This window comes from Myxocyprinus asiaticus, chromosome 48 (genome assembly GCF_019703515.2).
Source record: "Myxocyprinus asiaticus isolate MX2 ecotype Aquarium Trade chromosome 48, UBuf_Myxa_2, whole genome shotgun sequence".
Classification (NCBI taxonomy): Eukaryota; Metazoa; Chordata; class Actinopteri; order Cypriniformes; family Catostomidae; genus Myxocyprinus; species Myxocyprinus asiaticus.
The window spans coordinates 17,289,989-17,311,563 of record NC_059391.1 but is presented as its reverse complement, the minus strand read 5'-3'; the positions used below and the strand labels follow the sequence as shown (position 1 = coordinate 17,311,563).

The following is a 21,575-nucleotide window of genomic DNA, read 5'->3' as shown; positions in this document are numbered from 1 at the left end:
TAAATGACTAAGAAATATTCAAGATTCTGCACTATTTCTTGGTCACTATAATATATGCAAATTTCTGACATTGACCATGTTAACCACTTTTTTATTTTGTTTTTTATTTTGTATTTTTATTATTGCAAAATGACTGACAAATACAAACACAAGAAAATAAACAAACAAATCTGTATACATAGGGCAACATATATCATACATGTGCAAATAAAAATACATATAATTACATACATAAAACACTTTAATACCCACATCAATACGTACAAAAACATATAGATCACTAAACACCTAATTAAGCCCTATAATAGGTTGTGCACTTGGCATTGTATGTTGTAAGGCCAGAATGTATAATTAAACTAAGTTATAAAGCGTGGGATTCAGCTGTCAAGGAACTTCAGAAACGGGCCCCAGAATTTCTCATGGGTGGCTGTTTTATTAAGTGTGGCATTTAATTGCTCTAGAGTTGATGATTCTGTTAGTAGATTGAGCCAGTGGGTTATAGATATTTTAGTTCTGTCTTTCCAGTTTAGCAGTATTATCTTCTTTGCTAGTACGGAGGAGATAAAAATAAATGATTTAATTGCCTTTATGGCATTTATGTGGGAGAGGTCTCCCAGCAGGAGTATGGAGGGGGACGGGGGATGCTGAGGTCTAGAATCTCCATCAGCCTGCTCACGACCTCTGACCAGAATGTCTGGATATGTGAACAGATCCAGAGGGAGTGTATGTATTCGTCTATTGTGTTATAACAGTATGAACATGTATTAGTGTTAATGAAGCCCATATGGTAAAGCTTGCTTTTGGTTATGTGTACCCGGTGTAATATTTTGTATTGTAATAACTGAATCTTGAGATTGCATGACATTAAAAAAGTATCTTTGCTAAATTTCAGGAGGTCTTGATCTGTATATTGAGAATTGAGGTCCTTATTCCATTTATCTGTAGGTAATGAAATCGTTGGGTTTTGGGAAGCAAGGATGTTGTATATTTGTTATTGTTAGTTTAGTGGGATGTAGAAGGTTTATTTTTTCATAGTGTGGAGAGGTGTGGCTCTTAAAAGTGCTGCTGTTTCCTTTTCCTTTTATGGCTTTCTTTAATTGTATGTACTGGTAGCGACTGACCATGTTAACCACTTTGTAGGAAATGTCAGATTTCTTTGCTTCCTTTGAAACACACAAGATTCTTAAATCATGCTGGGATAACATGGATCATCAAGTTTTACAAAACATTGGCCTACAAATGAATAACTTTGTTTCAGAAATAAATTGAAAAAAGTATTTAATTTTTAAAGGTGCACTCAATAACTTTTTGCTCGTATCATCTTGGACTTACAGTGACACCTAGTGGTGTGGATGCAGCATCATTCAAAATCAATAATTTTCAGTTACAGATGCCATTGTAGAAATTCACTATTCACAATCAGCCATGATTAATTTAATCCAAGAGTGAAAGTGTCCAATAACAAGATGGTTACTGAGATTAAGCGAGTAGTATTCAGCTGGTCATGTGATTCTAAAATGGCAGCCCCCATGAGGGCACCCCTGTCATATGTAGAATAAAACAGCTTTTATAAGGTTATGGATATGACTAGAGTCCTCATCTCATGTCAGTGGTCATGATTTTATGCATATGTTTCAAAATTACATTTAGTTTCTTTAGGAGTAAAACTCTTTGTAACAAAGTTCTTAGGCAAAGAGAATCCAACACAAAAGGTACTTTTATTTTTATACTTTTCAGTATTTAACACACTCAATGTTTGCTTTTCAGCAAAACTGGTTTCTGGTTCACAAACGCTGTAAGCTCAGCTCTCTCTCTCTCTCTCTCTCTCTCTCTTGGGACTGGCATCTGGCTCGCTCTTAAATCCCGTCTCCACTCTCACTGCAATGACAAACAGCTGTTAAGAGACAATCATTGCCAGGTGATGATCCTTACCGTTCTCATCTCTTAATCTTGCTCTCCATTCACAAACTGGCGCTTAACCATGCCCCCACAACCACACTCTTTTAATGTGGAAATAATTACTGAGTGCACCTTTAATATAGGCCGTTTCATAAAAGGATTAACTTAAAATTGAATCTCAGTCACACTTTTTACAAGCAAACCACGTGTGATGAATGAAATGGAGACAAATGGGAAAGAATCATTGGTAATTACATAGGTCAATACCGCAGACAGATTAGGCTTCACTAAAAAGCAAACCTGCCCTGCTGTGCTTTTTTTTTTCATGCAGCAGGTATTCAGTGAACAGCGAGAAATTGCGCTTTGCTGTCACTGCACTTCTTGCTCTCAGTTTCCTGAGGGCCCATCTCTTATAGAGCCCAGAGTTATTCCAAGTTTATTGCAGGTGTTCACTGAGTTCCTCACGTGGTGGAGATGCACTCAGACCAGCTGACTGCTCACGTGTGTATCTTACTGTGTCTTCTCTCTTCCTGCCAGTGGTCAGCCACGTGGAGACCAGTTAGAGGGTGAGTTGGTGAAAATGAGCCTGTATGGAGCCAACAGAGGAGGACCCCTGGATCACACCAGAGAGAGACGACGGTCTGGAGATTGCTCCAGGGACTCTTCACATGAGAGGGGTGAAGGACAACTGACTCCATGCATTAGGAACGTCACTTCACCCATAGGCCAGCATCTCAGTGGTGGGTTTTGGGTTCTGATTAACACAGTTTATCTGTTGATGTAAAAGACATATTTTAATTTAAATGTTTTTTTTTTAAAAGTCATTGGGCCCTATTTTAAGAGTGCTGTGCCTTAAGCCAAAGTCTCTCTTGCAAGTCCACTGTAGGCCATCTTTGGAACACTCTCGGGAGGCTATTTCCAGTCATGCAAATTCATCTCCTATCTACTTGAATGGGGGAACACTGAAATCTCAAAAATGGTTGGTCAAGATTACGATCAAAGAACATATTTCAAATCAGCAATAAAATCTGACAATACTGGTATCATAAATTGTGGTTCTTTACCTCAGATTATGCTAAAACACTAAATTTTCTCGCACTTTGTGCTGACACAAAAATTGCGTTTAGAATTAACGCTCTCACGAAAATCGAATAAGACGCTGGTTGCGCGTATCTCTGCACCTTCCTCAGTCAGGAATATAGAGCCCTTTCCACTTCACACTAGCTGTTGATGATTTTCATGAATTGGTTGCACAGATTGTTGGAGTGGGAATCTTTAGACACCTTATGATTTGATTCTGTTTCTATTCAGGGAGTCATAATTCCCTTTAAATGATGCAAAACACTAGCTGGGTTTTATGCTTTTTCAATAAACAGAATTATTAATAAATCATTTAAAGTTATGATTTCTCTTATTTTTATGGATTGTTCCTAAATCTTTTAAGAAAAAATTGCAGTGCATTGTTGAATAAACATTTTCCTCCACCCCTACCATATTGGCTTCTAGCACTTAAAGATGCACAAGTCTGCACTGAGCATGTTTACTTAATGATTTTACTGATATTTTACTTCCTTTTCTATTTCACAGACCGCGATCGGGAGTCTGGTTGCTCATCACGCTCCACGAGTCCCAGGCCTCAGAAAGCATGCACCTCCAGCTTGTTCTATGGCAACTCCTTTGGCAAAACCCAAAGCTCACCTGACATGATCTACGTGTGCGAAAAGGAGGGCCCTCGCAGTTTCAGGACAGCCGAGAGAGTTACTCTGATTGTGGATAACACACGTTTTGTTGTCGACCCATCCATCTTCACTGCCCAACCCAACACCATGCTCGGCAGGTAGGATAAAGCTTAATTTTGCATCTCAAATGAACAGAGCAATATTTTGAAAGCACCACAGGGACAAATTGTTTACAATTTTGGGGGAAATCAACCTACAAATGACTGTCCTGGTTGTGTCTGCATATTAAGCTGGATAGGACAGAGTATCTAACACAATTTTTTTTTTTTTTTTTTATACACATCACCTATAAGTTTGACTTATTGTATTGACTGTTGACTTTATAATACATGACTGGTGTGTTTTGTTTTTTAAGGATGTTCGGCTCTGGAAGGGAACATAACTTCACGCGTCCTAATGAAAAAGGCGAGTATGAGGTTGCAGAGGGAATCAGCTCCACTGTGTTCAGAGCTATTTTGGTGAGTACACTATGCTTTAAATGCTTTATTGTTGTTTTAAATATCTCTTAGGCTTAGTTTATCATGCATTGATTAAGTGCTGGATTAGTCTGCAGTATCAACACTGCATGACTTCAGCACAAAACGCTACTGTTTTGTTCCACCTTAATGCAGATATGTCTCATATATAAAAATGGCAACTCCGCTCAATATTTTCTCCACTGTCTCGATTCTTTTGTTTCCTTCTGTGCCAACACTTTTTTTTCACCCATGTCTGGACTGATCACTGCACTGACCTTGAGATGGTCTTTTTATAGATTTTATAAAATGGATAGTTCTGGTTCTGGATGCTGATTGATCAAATCAATATTCCTGTCATGCTAATATATTTTCACAATATATTTAAAGGAATATTCCAGGTTAAATACAAGTTAAGCTCAATTGACAGCATTTGTGGCATAATGTTGATTACCACAAAAATTCATTTTGACTCATCCCTGCTTTTCTTAAAAAGAAAAAGAAAAAAAGAATATCGAGGTTACAGTGAAGAACTTACAATGGAAGTGAATGTGGCCAATTTGTGAGGGTTTAAAGGTGGAAATGTGAGCTTATAATTTTATAAAAGCACTTGCATTAATTCTTCTGTTAAAACTCATGTTTTAGCTGTAAAGTTGTTTAAATTGTAATTTTTACAGTCGTTTTAGAGTTTGTTGACAATACATCTTCATGGCAACAAAGTTGTAAAATTGGCTATAACTTTATACAGAAAAGGTTAATAAGCGATTTATCACAATGAAATCATGTCTACACTCATATTATGTCTTGTGGCCATACTATAGGCTATAAGAGTTTTCCTGTTTTGTAAGTCACTTTGCATAAAAGCATCTGCCAAATGAATAAATGTAAATGTATACTTTTGAAAAAAGTGAGTATTTTAATGTTCAAAAATTGGCCCATTCACTTCCATTGTAAGTACCTCACTGTAACCCAGATTGTATTTTTTTTTTTTTTTTTTTTTTAAAGGACGGACGAGTCAAAATTTATTTTTGTGATAATCAGTATTATGCCACAAATGCTGTCGATTAAGCTTAACTTGTATTGAACCCGGAATATTCCATTAATAGCTGTGAATGCTGTGCATTGCGCCAAACAGTGCCCTTTAGCTGTGAATGTATTCACAACGTAGAATAGCCTCTTGCCCCTTATTACAAAATATTGTCCAGTATTTTAATGTTACAGATGAATGCTGGTGAATTATAGATTCCTTCTGACTGAATGAATAAAGAGTTTGATAGGAGATGCTGATTTAACCTGGACATCGAAAAGGAAAGGTTAAACTGGTTGAAGGGTAGCTGAAGGGTTAAACTGGTTTTAATTAGGTTACCTAAGGTTTTGATCTCCTGCTCTATGAATCTTCATCACAAGTAAAAAGAAATAAATAAATAAAATAAAAAAATAACATTTATTAAATCTAAATAAAAAATTGTCTAAGGGTAGTGCAGCCCTATTAGAGATTTCACATCAAGAAAACAGTTGGTGAAAATGTGATTGGACTTTTTCCAGTTTCATTCAAGGACTTTTATATTGGGGATGTTTAAAACTGCACATTTTCAGTGGGATGTCTGAACGACCAGATGATCTTAGTCAGACTAGTTTGTCATGTTCACCAGACATCATGTATATATTTAAGGGGCTGGATTTAGAATGAGACAGTCCTGTAATCTTGAAGATTTTGCATTGTACAAATCCTTTTTCATTTTGCTAAAATTCAACCACATAGCACTTATGTATCGTGTCCTCTGTGGGTCTCTTTTTTTAGTGCACTGATAGTCAGCATAGACCGCTTATTGTGCTTAAAATTTGATATGTAAACCCAGAATTCTGGATCGATTCTCAAATTCAGAATCGATTCTGGGAATGCAGCAGCACAGCGGCACTTATGCGCGCGCCAGAGACAAATGTTAGAAACACCCGCATATCCTAAAGCCAAGTGCATCCAACAAAACTGATCGCAGACTGGATGCATCAACCACACACCATTCGTCTCCTAATGAAACTACGAGCCCAAAATTAATTCACAAACTCGCACACATAGCAACGGGAGAGTTGATTTCATGATTACATGTCAACAAAGAGCATGAAATAAGAGCTTGTGCCATTTATTGCACTAAATTGTACAACACGGAAAAAAACACCTTAAAATAATAATGAGACAGCGGTTTGGGAGATATGGGTGATGTTTTTATTTTTGAATTATTTTTTGTCTGCTGCTTCCCAATGTCTTTTACTCCTCTTTAGGGCTGGGCGATATGTAAAAAAATATTGAATCGATAATTGTTAAAAAAAAAAATACCACGATATCCGATTATATCGTCAACCCCCCTGCCGAGGGTCGTTGAATATTTTTGCTTTATTGATTTTGCTTTAAAAGTTACATTAATTTATTGAAACACAAAAACGTAAAAGATATTTATAAATTCAAATTGCACTTTAAACGAAACAAAAAAATGCAATTAAAATAACGAAGTGATTAAAAAATCTTATATAACCACCTTCTCAAATCCAAATATTTACCGTCTCCAACAGCCCCATTTCGTCTACGACAGCAGGTGGGAAATTACTAATAGCCTAAAAATTAAGAACTAAAGAAAATTATAAATTTAAAAATAATAATAATCATAATTATAATAATAATCAATTTATAAATCAATAAACCATTACCTACAGAAAGTTCAACACAACCCACATAATTTCTATTTCAGAATAGTTAAAACCGTTTGTTACTTCACTTAGTCTGTGCTAAAACAAATAGATAACACCAGTTTTTATATTACGTGTTAGCCTAATAAATTTCCTTTTATATATTTTATATAATAAATTTTCCAAAATAATGCTACCAAATGTGTGTTATCGAATTTGTGTTTGTATTGCGTTTCGTTAATTCAGTTAATGCTGCCTAAAGAAAAGAAAATAGAACTCAGTTTTAGGTTCATGGTAAACGTGGTCTTTTTATGATTTAATCTTTCTTTCTTTGATACAAAGATATATTTGAGCGAACCTGCACAGTTGCGTTCACAATGCATGTTAAGTGCGGAATGATCCATGGAAATAAAGCGAACTAAACTTCGAGAACCTCCTGATGGTCTTAGGTCATTTGCAGCATTCTCCTACACGACACTATTCTTGCAAACAGTTTTCAGTTGACTGAAACGGAGAAGAAAAAGTGATAACTCTTTACATGCGCGTCCACGAGATGCTCCTGCTGCATGCTTTTAAATAAACAGCGCATCAGTACGGGCATTGATGGCTTTTCTTTTGTCTGTTCTTAAAAATATAATAGTGTGTTTCTTCAGGTGCATGTCTTTGTGTTTCACTGCATTTCTTGTCATGTGTTACTCCCAAGACATCTTAAGGCTGAAACATACTTCACGCAAGTACGCGAACGCAGACGTGAGTGCTTGACCAATGCATGGCCTATGCGTGGTCCCGTTGTACATACTTTATGTACGCTTTTGCGTTGCTCTGGCGGTTACAAACCTCACACCACAAGGGAGCAATATAGTTTTTTTTAGGCACCATGAAGTGTTTGTTGAAGGATGAGGGGAGGGAGAGGGGGCAGGTTGTGTCTGTGGTGGTGGTTGCTTTTGGGGATCAGACTGTTGTTGGGTCTCTGGCTGTAGAGCAGTCTGTGGTTGAGGCACAGAGGGAGGGGGGATGTGTGCTTTTAATAACAATAATAAAATGTTCTTATGATCATTCACATTTAAACAACACTACTGAATCACGAAAATTTGACTCTGTGGTCCGGTGTTTTATGAAGTCAAAAAGCCATCCCAGCATGTCCAAAATGACTGGATATCCATAGTTAGTTGCGGCGTCTCCAGCGGACGCCTTCCCATTTATTCCTCGCTCGGATAAATCGGTCCCATAGTTGTTTCCATTTTCTCTTTACAGTGTCGTTATCAGAATTTAGGGAAGCTGCAATTTCTTGCCAAGCATTTTCAATCGCTGTTTTATTTGAATGGAGAGGGGACGAGGGTTAGTAAATATGTTGTAAATATATTGTTTGGCAAGACTCTCCTCGAATTGCTGCTCCACCATGACAGTTGTTGACTGAAAACAGAAAATCCGCTCTAGTGCCCCTTGCGGCAATGCAGAGAATGCAGCGCGTACTTGCATTGGGTTATGAATTGAGCGCTGACACATTTCACTACGCAGCGACACGTGGAATCGAGCTTGCATAGCAAGGTGCGTCTGCGTTCATGTACTTGCGTGAAATATGTTTGGACCTTTACAGGTAGCCCACCACTGTTGTGGGTAGATGAGCAAACGTACCCGCTCATGAAACACCTGCATTTGGACGAGGTGCTTGCGAATAAGGAGCTGGATTCAGCCTCGTTGCATTTGGTGGGTGGCGGGTGCAAATTTCATAACCTGGGCTACTGTTTAATATATCTGGTGACTTCCCATATCCATGGTTTTGCCATTTACCAATATTGTCGATTATTGTCTGTCAATGAGTGTAGAAATTGACATCGGGAGATTTGTAAGACATCATCGTCGATATCCGATAAAATCGTCCTATCGCCCAGCCCTACTCCTCTTGCGCTCTTTCATTTGCTGTTGCACATTGCCGGTCTCTTGCTCTTCTGCAAGAGTGCGCACACCTGACGGCTCATTAGACAAATTTTAAGCAGGTGAGACTTCTACTTGCTGAGCAAACATACGAGATGCTTGATAGATTTTTTAAAATATTAATCCTGCTATTTGTGCCGCTTTATCACCTGTAGTGAGGAAAGGAGAAGCTGACATCTGCACTCTCACTGAAGCAGATATGTCATGTAATCAACCTGGAGCATCAACTTGTAGTTATAGTTAAAAACAAAAAATCAAAAAGCCTTTGATAGATTTATTCTAATTAAAAATGTAATACTATTAAATAAAAATGATTAACAATACTTAAACATATAACATTTGCTTAACATAATCAGTTGAATTATTTAATTTAATAGTTTTGTGTTTTGAAAACCAATATTTATTTTCTTTCATTTATTTTCTTGTGTAAAGAGGTCTGTGTTTATCACTTTTTATGATGACTATACTGCCATACAAAAGCTGTAAACGCACTGTACACCAACAAAACAGTTACTTGATTTGAGTGTGGATTTTGTAGTTACTGCAATTTGCTCAAAACCTGCTTATATTTGAGTGAGACCTGTCTGTCACAGGGCAACTTACAGTCTAAGAACCCCAATTTTGGTGAAAATGTGAAGTTACTGTGTTTTGCCTTTGCACAGCAGAATAATCAATAAAAAAATGTAGATGTATCAGGAATCGTTTTGAAATCGGATTGTGACTTCCAGAATCAGAATCGGATCGAATTGTGAGGTCCCTAAAGATTCCCAACCCTAGACTGAAGCTTATGAAGTGTTGTATAGTACAATTGGAATGCAAATTACAATTCCCAAATACATCTATACTGCACAATAGTTAAGTTTCACACTGCGATTGGCTGCTGTTCATCCCTTCAGTCAACCGAGTAAGCGCGAAAAATTTGTGTGAGATGTTTTAGTCAGCTTGAATGAAATTAAAAGTATCACATTTTCTTCAAAGGTTAAAAGTTTACAAAGCCTGGCCAACTGAAATATGCTGCATCGGATTGTGGTACATTGTGTGACAGGAACATTAATTGTGTTCAGCAGTGCAGATATAAATTTAGAGTTCTTAAATACATTTAAGAGGACCACACTGCAAAGACTGTACATTGTGTTTTTGTATATTTATGTTCACAAAGTGAAATAGGTTAAAATGAGCTGCTGTTGTTTTTTTTTTTTTTTTTTTTTGCAGACAGGCTGTCAAATTAACTGAAAATATTTAATTTGGTTTATAAGAATTTAAACTCCTTTGTCATCTCTCACACTATGTTCCTGAATTTTGTCATAATCGATGAGCTCAGTTTTCCCATGCCTTTTTGTGCATGTTATATTGAGGCACATTAACATTACCATCTCTAAAAAATTGGACTACAACTGTGCTCCTACATTTTGACTGTGCTCCTGTATTTTTTTAATTAGGAGCAGAAGTGCTCTTAAAATTTTTTTAAGCGTAGAGCCCTGCCTTAACCTCAACATTAACAAGTTCTCTTAAATATTAATACTAAAATAAAATAATCTATATATATAAAAAAAAAAGACTACTCTACATCAGTAATCACTTATTGAGTAGTCAGTTGTTGGATGACCATCCTACCCATCTCTGTTTTACATGCTGCAGTTGTCCACACAAAACATTTGGCTTTTGTTCATTTCAATAATTAACATTATACTGTTATTATAAATTAGAGCTGTCGTTTAAATGTTTTAATCTGTTAATTTTTCTTTAACATGATTTTACCAGTCCCTCCAGGAATTTGCAGTTGCAAGAATTTAAACACATTTAACCAATCTCTACATTATTTGTTGTAGCTAGCAATTTTGTATAATTTCTGAAATGTTTCAGTTTGCAATCTGATTGCTTCTCTTCATATTGACAGCGGCAAATCAAGTGCACAAAATGACATATCCAGCTGTACAGCCGCTATTGTATCTTCACAGTAACAGAGTAAGCATCTCCTCCTCATCTCAGAAACAATTGGCATTACACGAAATTTAAACTGAAACCAAAACGTTTTGTGTTCACTGACAGCACGCACACATCACAACTAGTGTTTAAACTTCACGCACTCTTCAGGAGCTGGTCTAAATGGTCCGAGGTGCAGATTGGTAATGGCCTCAGTTCATTTGAAGTGCTCACATGAAGTGATGTAATAATCGCAACAGGCCTCATTTGTGTTTTTAGTTTTTATTGTAGGTCTACAATTTTAACCTTAAAGTTAACTTGTCTAAGGCAGAAAATGTAAATATAAAAATAATTAAGGGTCTTCCATTGAACTCATATTAGCCAGATCATGGTTTTGGATCTTAAAGGTGCTGTAAGGGATTTTAGAGTTCTGAAGCTTTCACGTGACTGAGCTAATGAATTAGCTACTCCCCCTCATTCCAAAACCCCACCCTCCAAAGATAATTTTGAGACCAAAACCGAGCAGAAGAGCAGCATTGTTTTTACCTGTGGCTGTCAAATTCAGCAGTGGCACAGTAGCGCCCTCAACTGACAAAAATTATGAATCATAGCCTCAAAGATCCGCTTCAAAGACAACATGATGAGAACGAGCAAAATTATTGAATGGTTAAAAGTGTCAATGTCCGCGGTTCGCGGACACATTTTTGTTTGCTGTTTACAAAATCTACAGCTGTCACAGAGACCGGTGAGATATCTCTGGACACTTATTTCATTAATATCTTTAAGGGAGTAGGAACATTTTTTGCATACTTTTCCATGAAAAAAATCACTTGCAGCACCTTTAAAGGAATGTTCCGGGTTCAATACAAGTTAAGCTCAATCGACAGCATTTGTGGCATTATGTTGATTACTACAAAAATTTATTTCGACTCGTCTCTCCTTTCATTAAAAAAAAAAGCAAAAATCAAGGTTACAGTGAGGCACATAATGGAAGTGAATGGGGGCCAATTTTTGAACGTTAAAATACTGTTTCAAAAGTTTAGCCACAAGACATAAAGGATATGCATGTTAACATGATTTTAGTGTGATAAAATCACAAACCTTTTCTGTATAAAGTTATAGCTAATTTTACAACTTTGTTACCATGATGATGTAATGTCAACAAACCCTAAAACAACTGTAAAAATTACAATTTAAACAACTTTACAGCTAATACATGAGTTTTAACAGAAGAATTAATGCAAGTGATTTTATAAAATTATAAGCTCACATTTCTGTTTAAATCCTCCAAATATTGGCCACATTCACTTTCATTGTAAGTTCTTCACTGTAACCTTGATATTTTTTATTTGTTTTTTTTTTTTTTAAGAAAAGGAGGAAAGAGTAAAAATAAATTTTTGTGGTAATCAACATTATGCCACAAATGCTGTCAATTGAGCTCAACTTGTATTGAACCCGGAATATTCCTTTAAATGTGTTGTATTTTTGCGTGTAGGCTATTCAGAATTTTTAGGTGCATCTTCAGTTGTTATGCAGTAAAATAATTCTAGGCAATTGTACTTATACTGTCGTTGACACAAAGTACACTATGATTATTTGTGTGTTTTCACTGCATAATAACAAAGAATTTAATTTGGAGCAAAACCGCAGCAAATTCAGTTATTTTGACCTGCAATAGTCACGAAAAAAAATGCAGTGAAATCCTGGGAGGCCTGATGCTGATGCATTTACCAATATGAAAACACTTTCAAAATCTTACGATTATTCGCAATTAAATATTTTAATTGACTTACAGCACTATTATAAGTATATTAGATTTAGCCCCTTGCAGTGTGTAATGGTGTTTTCTGGAAGTGAACAACCGTGCTACATATAATCTGTGTTGTGTTGCGCAGTACGTCTTTACAAATTGCGAATACTAATGCAGCACATGCAAGCGCTGTGATTTCTACACTCGTGCTCTCTTACAGTCCAAAGTAAACTACAGCAAACAGAACAGGAGGACAAGGTAATCATGCATTTAAAAATTTAAAAACAATTATTTTCTCTTATAGTCAACTGTCTGTAACAAAGCAAAGATTTCCTGATTATATTTTCAAAGTGTTTTTTTTTTTCATGAAGGATTTGTTCTTTTGGAGTTGCAGTTCATTCAGGCATGAAGAAGGCCAGCACTAGAAGACTCTTTGGTAGTTAATTTGTACTGCAACAAGGACTGAAAGCCTCTGACTTTTAATATTAGTCATACTCTGTGGTATTGAAAGGGTTAAGCTTCTACCACATGAGGCTCCACTCAGTGGAAAAATCAGGACAGCACACATTAGAGAGCACTACAGAAATAACAACCATTTTGAACCTTTTATTTCCTTTTTGGGGGGGGGGGGGGGGTTTGGGGAGCAATTTGGTCTCTTGATGCTGTGTGTATAGCGGAGCTCTTTCCACGTCTGGCTGGCATTAAATGGATCTGCATGTGAGGAGAAGGAAAAGCAGGGGGGAGTGAGTGTGTATATGTTTATTTGGCATCAGAGACATTTGCTTCTGTTTGGAATAAGTTCTGCTTCAGTAATGGCCGCCTGTTTGTTTTTCCTCTGTGTTTCTCCCTTTTTAACGACAGGATTACTACAAATCAGGGTTAATCCGCTGCCCTGATGGGATCTCCATCCCGGAGCTGAGAGAGGCATGTGACTACCTTTGCATCGCCTTCGACTACAGCACCATCAAGTGCAGAGACCTCAGTGAGTATTTATTAACATGACAAATGCACTGCAAGGATTTGGCTTTTTGTGCTGGAAAACCCACTGATCGCCATGGCAACTGGTAAAGTGAATGATATTCTGAGTGTTTTGGATGACTGAGGACAGAAGATGCGAGAGAGAGCGAGTGAAAGTGAAAAGCGCAGAAGTAGGTCAGTGGCGAATCTGATGCGATGGCCAGATATGGGTCACTGGACGCTATCAGTGCGGCCTATTTACATCACGATCGTGCTTTTTATTTCAGAGATGGCTGTTTGAAGTGAATTTGAATTATTTACTTGAATTGTTCATCTATGAATTGTTCATCTATGAGTCAGTGGGGAATGAATCCTGATGAGCCTGTCTGAATAACACTGGAACATGTCGACTACAGGTGCACTCATGCACGAGCTGTCTAACGATGGCGCCCGGCGGCAGTTTGAGTTTTATCTGGAGGAGATGGTGTTGCCTCTGATGGTGGCCAGCGCTCAGAGTGGAGAGAGGGAGTGTCACGTGGTCGTGCTGACCGACGATGATGTGGTGGATTGGGATGAAGAGTATCCACCGCAGATGGGAGAGGAATACTCACAAAGTCAGTTCACTTCCACTGTAGCGCCTGCATCTCAATTATCTATTACCTACATGTCAGTAGCATTATGGGTTATTTCTCAGGGGACTTATGAGAACATCATTTGTGGTAATAAGTGGTGCTTGCTAAGGCACTGATATTCTGGGTTCAAATACAAATTAAGCTCAATCGACAGCATTTGTGGCATAATGATTACCACAGAAAACAATTACGACTCGTCCTTCCTTTTCTTTAAAAAAAGCAAAAATCGAGGTTATAGTGAGGCACTTACAGTGGATGTGAATGGGGCCAATTTTTGGAGGGTTTAAAGGCAGAAATGTCAAGCTTGTAATTTTATAAAAGCTTCATTCATTCCTCAGTTAAAATGTGTATTATTTTAGCTTTTACATGGTTAAATAATTGATTTTATGGTCGTTTTAGGGTTTTAAGGTTTACGGCATTACATCATCATGGCAACAAAGTTGTAAAATTGCCAATAACTTTACACAGAAAAGGTTAGTAAGCGATTTTATTACACTAAAATCATGTTAGCATGCATATTGATTACGTCTTGTGGCTATACTCTTGAAAGTGAGTATTTTAACGTTTATGGATTGGCCCCATTGACTTTCATTTTAAGTGCCTCGCTAGAACCCTTTTTTGTTTTTTGGGGGGACAAGATTAAATTCATTTTTGTGGTAATCAGCATTATGCCACAAATGCTGTTGACTGAGCTTAACGTGGATTGAACCCAGATTTTTCCTCTGAACAGCAACATATAGCAATGCAATAAAAACCACCCAGAACTTCTTAGCAACTATTATACTAACTGTCTGCCATGGAAATGAAGCTTGGTGTTTTAGCCATTAAAGATAAAATCTGTCAGAACATTAATACAAGTCATGTAAGTTTATAGGAAATGTATTAGTAGGTAATGTGTTTTTACTGGTAATAGGACATGTATTTTGCACACAAGGTGGCTCTCTAATTGTTTTCTGTCTTTGTGTGATGCAGTTATATACAGCACAAAACTGTACCGGTTCTTTAAATACATTGAAAACCGAGATGTTGCCAAGTCAGTTCTGAAGGAAAGAGGACTGAAGAAAATTCGATTAGGCATTGAAGGTAAGAGATTGAATTACCGGATGTGGATAAAGATGGGTTTTCACTCAGCTGCTTTTGGATAAACTTAAACTGAATTAGCTCATTGATACAGTTACGCTGATGTACTTTTTTCATGTTTTTTATTTGTGGAATTTGTTCCAAAGCAAATTTGATGCCATACATTTTATGCAAAACATTTTACAAGAAGTAGTTTGTTCAGTTCTGTGTTATAAAGCTAAAGATACAATGTTCAAAATTAAGACAAGTATTTGGACACTTTCTGTTTGTAACTTCAGGAAACATGTATAATTCATCACATTAACTATGGACCTGTGATTACTCTACTAGGACGCCTGTGCGAACATGAGGGGAACATTTAGAAATCTACCAAAATGACCGTAAAACCAGTTTGTTCAGATTAACAATTTCTATTGATTCTCATAAATGAACACAGAAAAACAAAACATATACACTACCGTTCAAAAGTTTAGGGTCACTTACTCATTCTTTATTTTTTATTTTTATTTTTTCACATTTTAGAATAATAAGTCATCACAACTATGGAATAATAGAAATGGAAATATGGGAATTATGTTGTGACTAAAAAAATAAAAAATAAATCAAAACTATGTTATATTTAGCATCTTCATAGTAGCCACCCTTTGCCTAGATTTTGCAGACATGTACTCTTGACATTTTCTAAACCAACTTCTTGAGGTATCACCCTGGGACGCTTTTTAAACAGTATTGAAGGAGTTCCCATCTATATGTTGGGCACTTATTGGCTGCTTTTCTTAATTATTTGGTCCAAATCATCCATTTCAATAACTTTTTTTTAATTTTTTTTATAAAATTTTAGTTTTGTAATTAAATAAATTAATATGTTGGCACAATTATATTTTTGTCTACAAAACTAATTTTAAACATTTAAGCATACACCTTCAGATCAAAAGGTTTTTAAGATCATGGGAAACTTTTCGGGCAAGTGACCTCAAACTTTTAAACGGTAGTGTATACACAGAATACATTTTAACCCCCACTATTACCCCTCCCAATCCCGAACCCCACCCTGGCCCCAACAACATCCCAGTGGTCACAAATTATATAGACACACAGACACAAAAAAATTAAAATAAACAAATAAAAAAATATAATAAAAACAATCACCCATCCATAAATGAAATATACCTGGCCCATTTCTCCACAAACCCGTTGTACTTCCCCATTCTTCTATACGACCCCTCCTCAAAGGTCGCCACCCTTCCCATCTCCGAGCACCACTCCTGAAAGGAGGGTGCTCCAGCCGACCTCCAGCCCCTTAAAATGATCTGTTTGGCGATCATGACACTGGTTAAGACCCAACTCTTTATGTGTCTGTTTTCAATGTCAATGACCGCCCCATGGCCTAAAATACAGAGTCTGGGGCAAAATGAAATCTGAGTGCCCAATACATCACACATAAAACTCTGAACTTTCAACCAGAATTCTTTTTTTTTTTTTTTTGTCTCCCAATTTGGAATGCCCAATTTCCAATGTGCTTTTAAGTCCTCATGGTCACGTAGTGATTCGCCTCAGTCCGGGCGGCCATGCACCGCAGCAACCACGCTCAACTCACCACGCGCCCCACCGAGAACGAACTACATTATAGTGACCACGAGGAGTTTAACCCATGTGACTCTACCCTTCCTAGCAACCGGGCCAATTTGGTTGCTTAGGAGACCTGGCTGGAGTCACTCAGCACGCCCTGGGATTCGAACTAGCGAACTCCAGGGGTGGTAGCCAGCGTATTTTACCACTGAGCTACCCAGGCCCCCTCAACCAAAATTCAAAATCCACCAAAAAACATTGGTTGTGTCTCCATCCTCTGATTGGCATCGCCAGCAGGTGGGTGTGTCTTTAAGACCAAGTCTATACAATCTAGAGGGGGTCCAATAGAACTGATGTAAAATCTTGAATTGCATAAGGCGCACCCTTGCGTCTCTAGATGCAGTCTTGATGTTTTTTAGAATTCCAGTCCACTCTCCCTCCTCCAATTCCAAGTCCACTCTCCCTCCTCCAAATCTTTCTCCCATAATCTCTGGAGAGTGGTTGAGGCTCCGTCTCCCAGACTCTGAATTAACAGGTAGTAATACACTGATGCCTCATGACCTTTTCCAAAAGCAGTAATCACCACTTTCATAGTATCTGCCGCTTTAGGGAGGTGAATGCTATTCCCAAAAATAGTACAGAGCAGGTGGCGCAGTTGTAGATACCTAAAAAACTGAGATCTGGGGATCCCAAAATTTTGAACCAAATTTTCAAAGGATCTCAACACACTACTCTCATACAAGTCACCGAGTGTAGTAACCCCCCTCACAATCCACTCTTGACCAGCAGAAAGGGGACTTATTAATACGTAGTTTAGGGTTGAGCCATAAGCGCGAGGCAACATTGTAAGACCAGTTTGTTAAAAGTAACTGCAAAAATGACTCCGAAAAGTTTAGTTCTGAGAAAAGGTCTAGCGTCATTTGTTATATATTCCACATGGTTTGACATTTTTTATCTAATGCAGTGACCTTCATACATTCTTTAAGTGTAGTGGGAAATGTCCAATTACTTTTTGGGGTCACTGCATATACACCGAACAGCCACAACATTAAAACCACCTGTCTGCCTAATATTGTGTAGGTCCCCCTCGTGCCGCCAAAACAGCGCCAACCCGCATCTCAGAATAGCATTCTGAGATGTTATTCTTCTCATCACAGTTGTACAGAGTGGTTATCTGAGTTACCATAGACTTTGTCAGTTCGAACCAGTCTGGCCATTCTCTGTTGACCTCTCTCATCAGCAAGGCATTTCTGTCCGCAGAACTGCCTCTCACTGGATGTTTTTTGTTTTTGGAATCATTCGGAGTAAATTCTAGAGACTGTTGTGTGTGAAAATCCCAAGAGATCGGCAGTTATAGAAATACTCAAACCAGCCCATCCTGCACCAACAATCATGCCATGCTCCAAATCACTGAGATCACATTTTTCCCCATTCTGATGGTTGATGTGAACATTAACTGAAGCTCCTGACCTGTATCTGCCTGATTTTATGCACTGCACTGCTGCCACACAATTGGCTGATAAGATCATCGCATGGATGATTGTTGGTGCCAGATGGGCTGGTTTGAGTATTTCTGTAACTGCCGATCTCTTGGGATTTTCACACACAACAGTCTCTAGAATTTTCTCAGAATGGTGCTAAAAACAAAAAAACATCCAGTGAGTGGCAGTTGATGAGAGAGTTCAACAGAGAATGGCCAGATTGGTTCAAACTGACAAAGTCTATGGTAACTCAGATAACCGCTCTGTTCAATTGTGGTGAGAAGAATAACATCTCAGAATGCTATTCTGAGATGCGGGTTAGCGCTGTTTTGGCAGCACGAGGGGGACCTACACAATATTAGGCAGGTGGTTTTAATGTTGTGGCTCATCGTTGTATGTGTAATTAATTACTAGTGCATTTTTGTTAATGGTGTGCTCATGTTTGCACTCAGGATATCCCACTTACAAAGAAAAGATAAAGAAGCGACCCGGTGGGCGTCCAGAAGTCATTTATAACTATGTCCAGAGACCCTTCATCCGAATGTCCTGGGAGAAAGAGGAAGGCAAAAGCCGACACGTTGATTTCCAGTGTGTGAAAAGCAAGTCCATCACCAACCTCGCCGCAGCCGCTGCAGACATTCCTCAGGACCAGCTCGTGGTCATGCACTCTGGGCCTCAGGTGGATGAACTGGATATCCTCCCTAACCACCACCCTCAGCCCAGCCATCATTACGACCCTGATCCCGATGCCTCGTCCCCGGCCATCTGACCCAAACACACAAACCCGCTAACCACCACCTCAGTCCAATAACTGCCACTGAGCACTGCAGAGGGAGGTCAGCCAAGTCCCGCTGCCAAGACCGCATTGCCTTTCTTCAAGTCCTCTCCAGCCTTACAAGTCATAAAGACCTGATTGCTGCGGCAGCAGAAATGTGAAATGCCCTTTGTATACTATGCCTTTCTTTCCCCCAATAGAACTCAACCAAAGGAGGTGTTTTTATTTAATTAGGCACACAGAGTGAATAAAAGAAACTCTATCAGTAATCACTCCTTTGGTTAGTACTAAAAGTGTTTGATTGTACTATGTGGTGCTGTGTGGCCACTGCAGTTTGACTTAGCAATAAATGGGAGCACACTAAACCCATGTCTACATTGTAAGCATGTAGGGTTTGGCGATATATCGAGTTTTGGCGATGCTTGTGCTAGAGATATAAAATTAAGCAACATTGTGAATATTTTGATAATTTTATTTGATCATTAAGTTTTCCAAAGTCCTCATCATTAGGCTAGTTTCACAATCATTCATCTCGCAACATGCAAATATGAAAGCATTAAAGCTGAAGTAACTTTTTCGATGATAAAATGCTTTCTCCCATCCCAACTTAATATGCATAGACGACTATAAATAAGCCATTCATAGGTTAATTTTCTTGAAAACTGTGAACACTGGTGCTATGAAAATACCTCTGACCTGTCTTTTGAGACACAACAACATTGACTCAACCAATGGTGTGAGTTGGGGCTGGACTATGTGTTTGTTTGAGCAGCCGCAGACGGGGGGCGTATTTAGAAAGCTGTTTTTATAACAATGCTTATTTTTGCAATTCCGTTTGGTGGTGCAGATATTACACAGTTCAAATTTAAGATGAAGATGTTTTAATTGCGTTTAGAATTCCACAAATTCTAGTAAACTTGACAATATAGTTGTAAGTTTGGTTCATTTCTTTGAATCAGTCCAAACTGTCCATTTCAATGAATTTATTCAAATCTCTGATTCAACGATTGATGGCATAAAGCATTTCAAACTGTCCATTTTTATTTTTTTTCTCCCCCTTTTCACCAAGTCCTCGTGGTGGCGTAGTGGCTCGCCTCAATCCAGGTGGCGGAGGATGAATCTCAGCTGCCTCCGCGTCTGAGACCGTCAGCACGTGCATCTTATCACGTGGTTCGTTGAGCGCGCTACCACAGGGACATAGCGCGTGTGGAGGCCCACGCCACCCACTGCGGCAGCTAAGCACAACTCACCACGCGCCCCACCGAGAGCGAACCACATTATAGCGATCACGAGGAGGTTACTCCGTGTGACTCTACCCTCCCTAGCAACCGGGCAAATTTGGTTGCTTAGGAGACCTGGCTGGAGTCACTCAACACGGAATTCGAACTCGCGAACTCCAGGGGTGGTAGTCAGCGTCTTTACTCGCTGAGCTACCCAGGCCCCCCCAAACTGTCCATTTTAATGAATTGATTCAAATTTCTGATTTAACAAAATGTTTTGGTGAATAATTTAAATTCAATTTGTTTCAGTGAATTGATTTAAAACTGATTCAACAATTAATTTGCATCAATCATGCAGTAACATTCATGGAAGTCTCTGTGTGCCATTTTTAGTACATTAAATGTTTTAGTAATAACATGAAGGTAAATATTGTTGTTACATAAATAGACATATATTATAGTGTGTGTATATATATACATACAGTGTATATATATTACCTATATTGCCCAGCCCTACATGCAAGCAAGTGAAGTGACTTGACAAAGTTAGAATGGCCGTTATAATCAATCCAGCTGCCTACATTGCAGGTGTACAAAGTCACACTTCCGTTATTATCAACAAGCTGTCTACACTGCAAGAGCACAAAGTTCTTTTTATAATGGGAATACTCTAGTTTTGTCACATTGTGAACTGCATAGACGGGGTGTAATGGAGCACCCATGGAGCCTCACTGTGATGCATGGCCTTTGAATAAGTTAAACTGAAGTGATGTCACATTTATATTGTACTTTTCATTTTATATGACAATAAAAGTGATTTGATTTGATTTGATTTATTGTTATTTGTAGCTGGGGTGCTGCAAAAGACACTATTGATATGTACCTCTTGTGTACTGCTTGAGAAATGTTATTTTAATAAACATGATTAAACCAGTTTGGTTCATTGATTAGATGTGGCGTTTGATATATATATATATATACACACACACACACACACTGGCAGCCAAAAGTTTGGAATAATGTACAGATTTTGCTGTTTTGGAAGGAAATTGGTACTTTAATTCACCAAAGTGGCATTCAGCTGATCACGAAGTATAGTCAGGACATTACTGATGTAAAAAACAGCACCATCACTATTTGAAAAAAGTCATTTTTGATCAAATCTAGACAGACCCCATTTCCTGCAGCCATCACTCCAACACCTTATCCTTGAGTAATCATGCTAAATTGCTAATTTGGTACTAGAAAATCACTTGCCATTATATCAAACAGTGCTGAAAGCTATTTAGTTTGTTAAATGAAGCTTAATATTGTCTTGGTGTTTGTTTTTGAGTTGCCACAGTATGCAATAGACTGGCAGGTCTTAAGGTCAATATTAGGTCAAAAATGGCAAAAAAGAAGCAGCTTTCTCTAGAAATTATCAATCATTGTTTTGAGGAATGAAGGCCGTACAATGCTTGAAATCACCAAAAAAACTT

General features: G+C 38.0%; 1 protein-coding gene across 2 annotated transcripts in view; it reads left to right on the top strand.

Moving 5' to 3' along the window:
- LOC127437577 (BTB/POZ domain-containing protein 10-like) overlaps positions 1-21,030 on the top strand; it is a 34,724-nt gene extending 13,694 nt beyond the window's left edge. For both annotated transcript variants that reach the window (XM_051692587.1, XM_051692586.1), the window contains 7 exons: positions 2,437-2,639; positions 3,487-3,736; positions 3,994-4,096; positions 13,245-13,365; positions 13,757-13,954; positions 14,945-15,055; positions 18,555-21,030. In XM_051692587.1, the coding sequence (XP_051548547.1) occupies positions 2,437-2,639; positions 3,487-3,736; positions 3,994-4,096; positions 13,245-13,365; positions 13,757-13,954; positions 14,945-15,055; positions 18,555-18,871 (1,303 nt within the window). In that variant the 3' untranslated portion in view covers positions 18,872-21,030. The remainder of the gene's footprint in view (positions 1-2,436; positions 2,640-3,486; positions 3,737-3,993; positions 4,097-13,244; positions 13,366-13,756; positions 13,955-14,944; positions 15,056-18,554) is intronic.
- Positions 21,031-21,575: the final 545 nt, after the last annotated feature.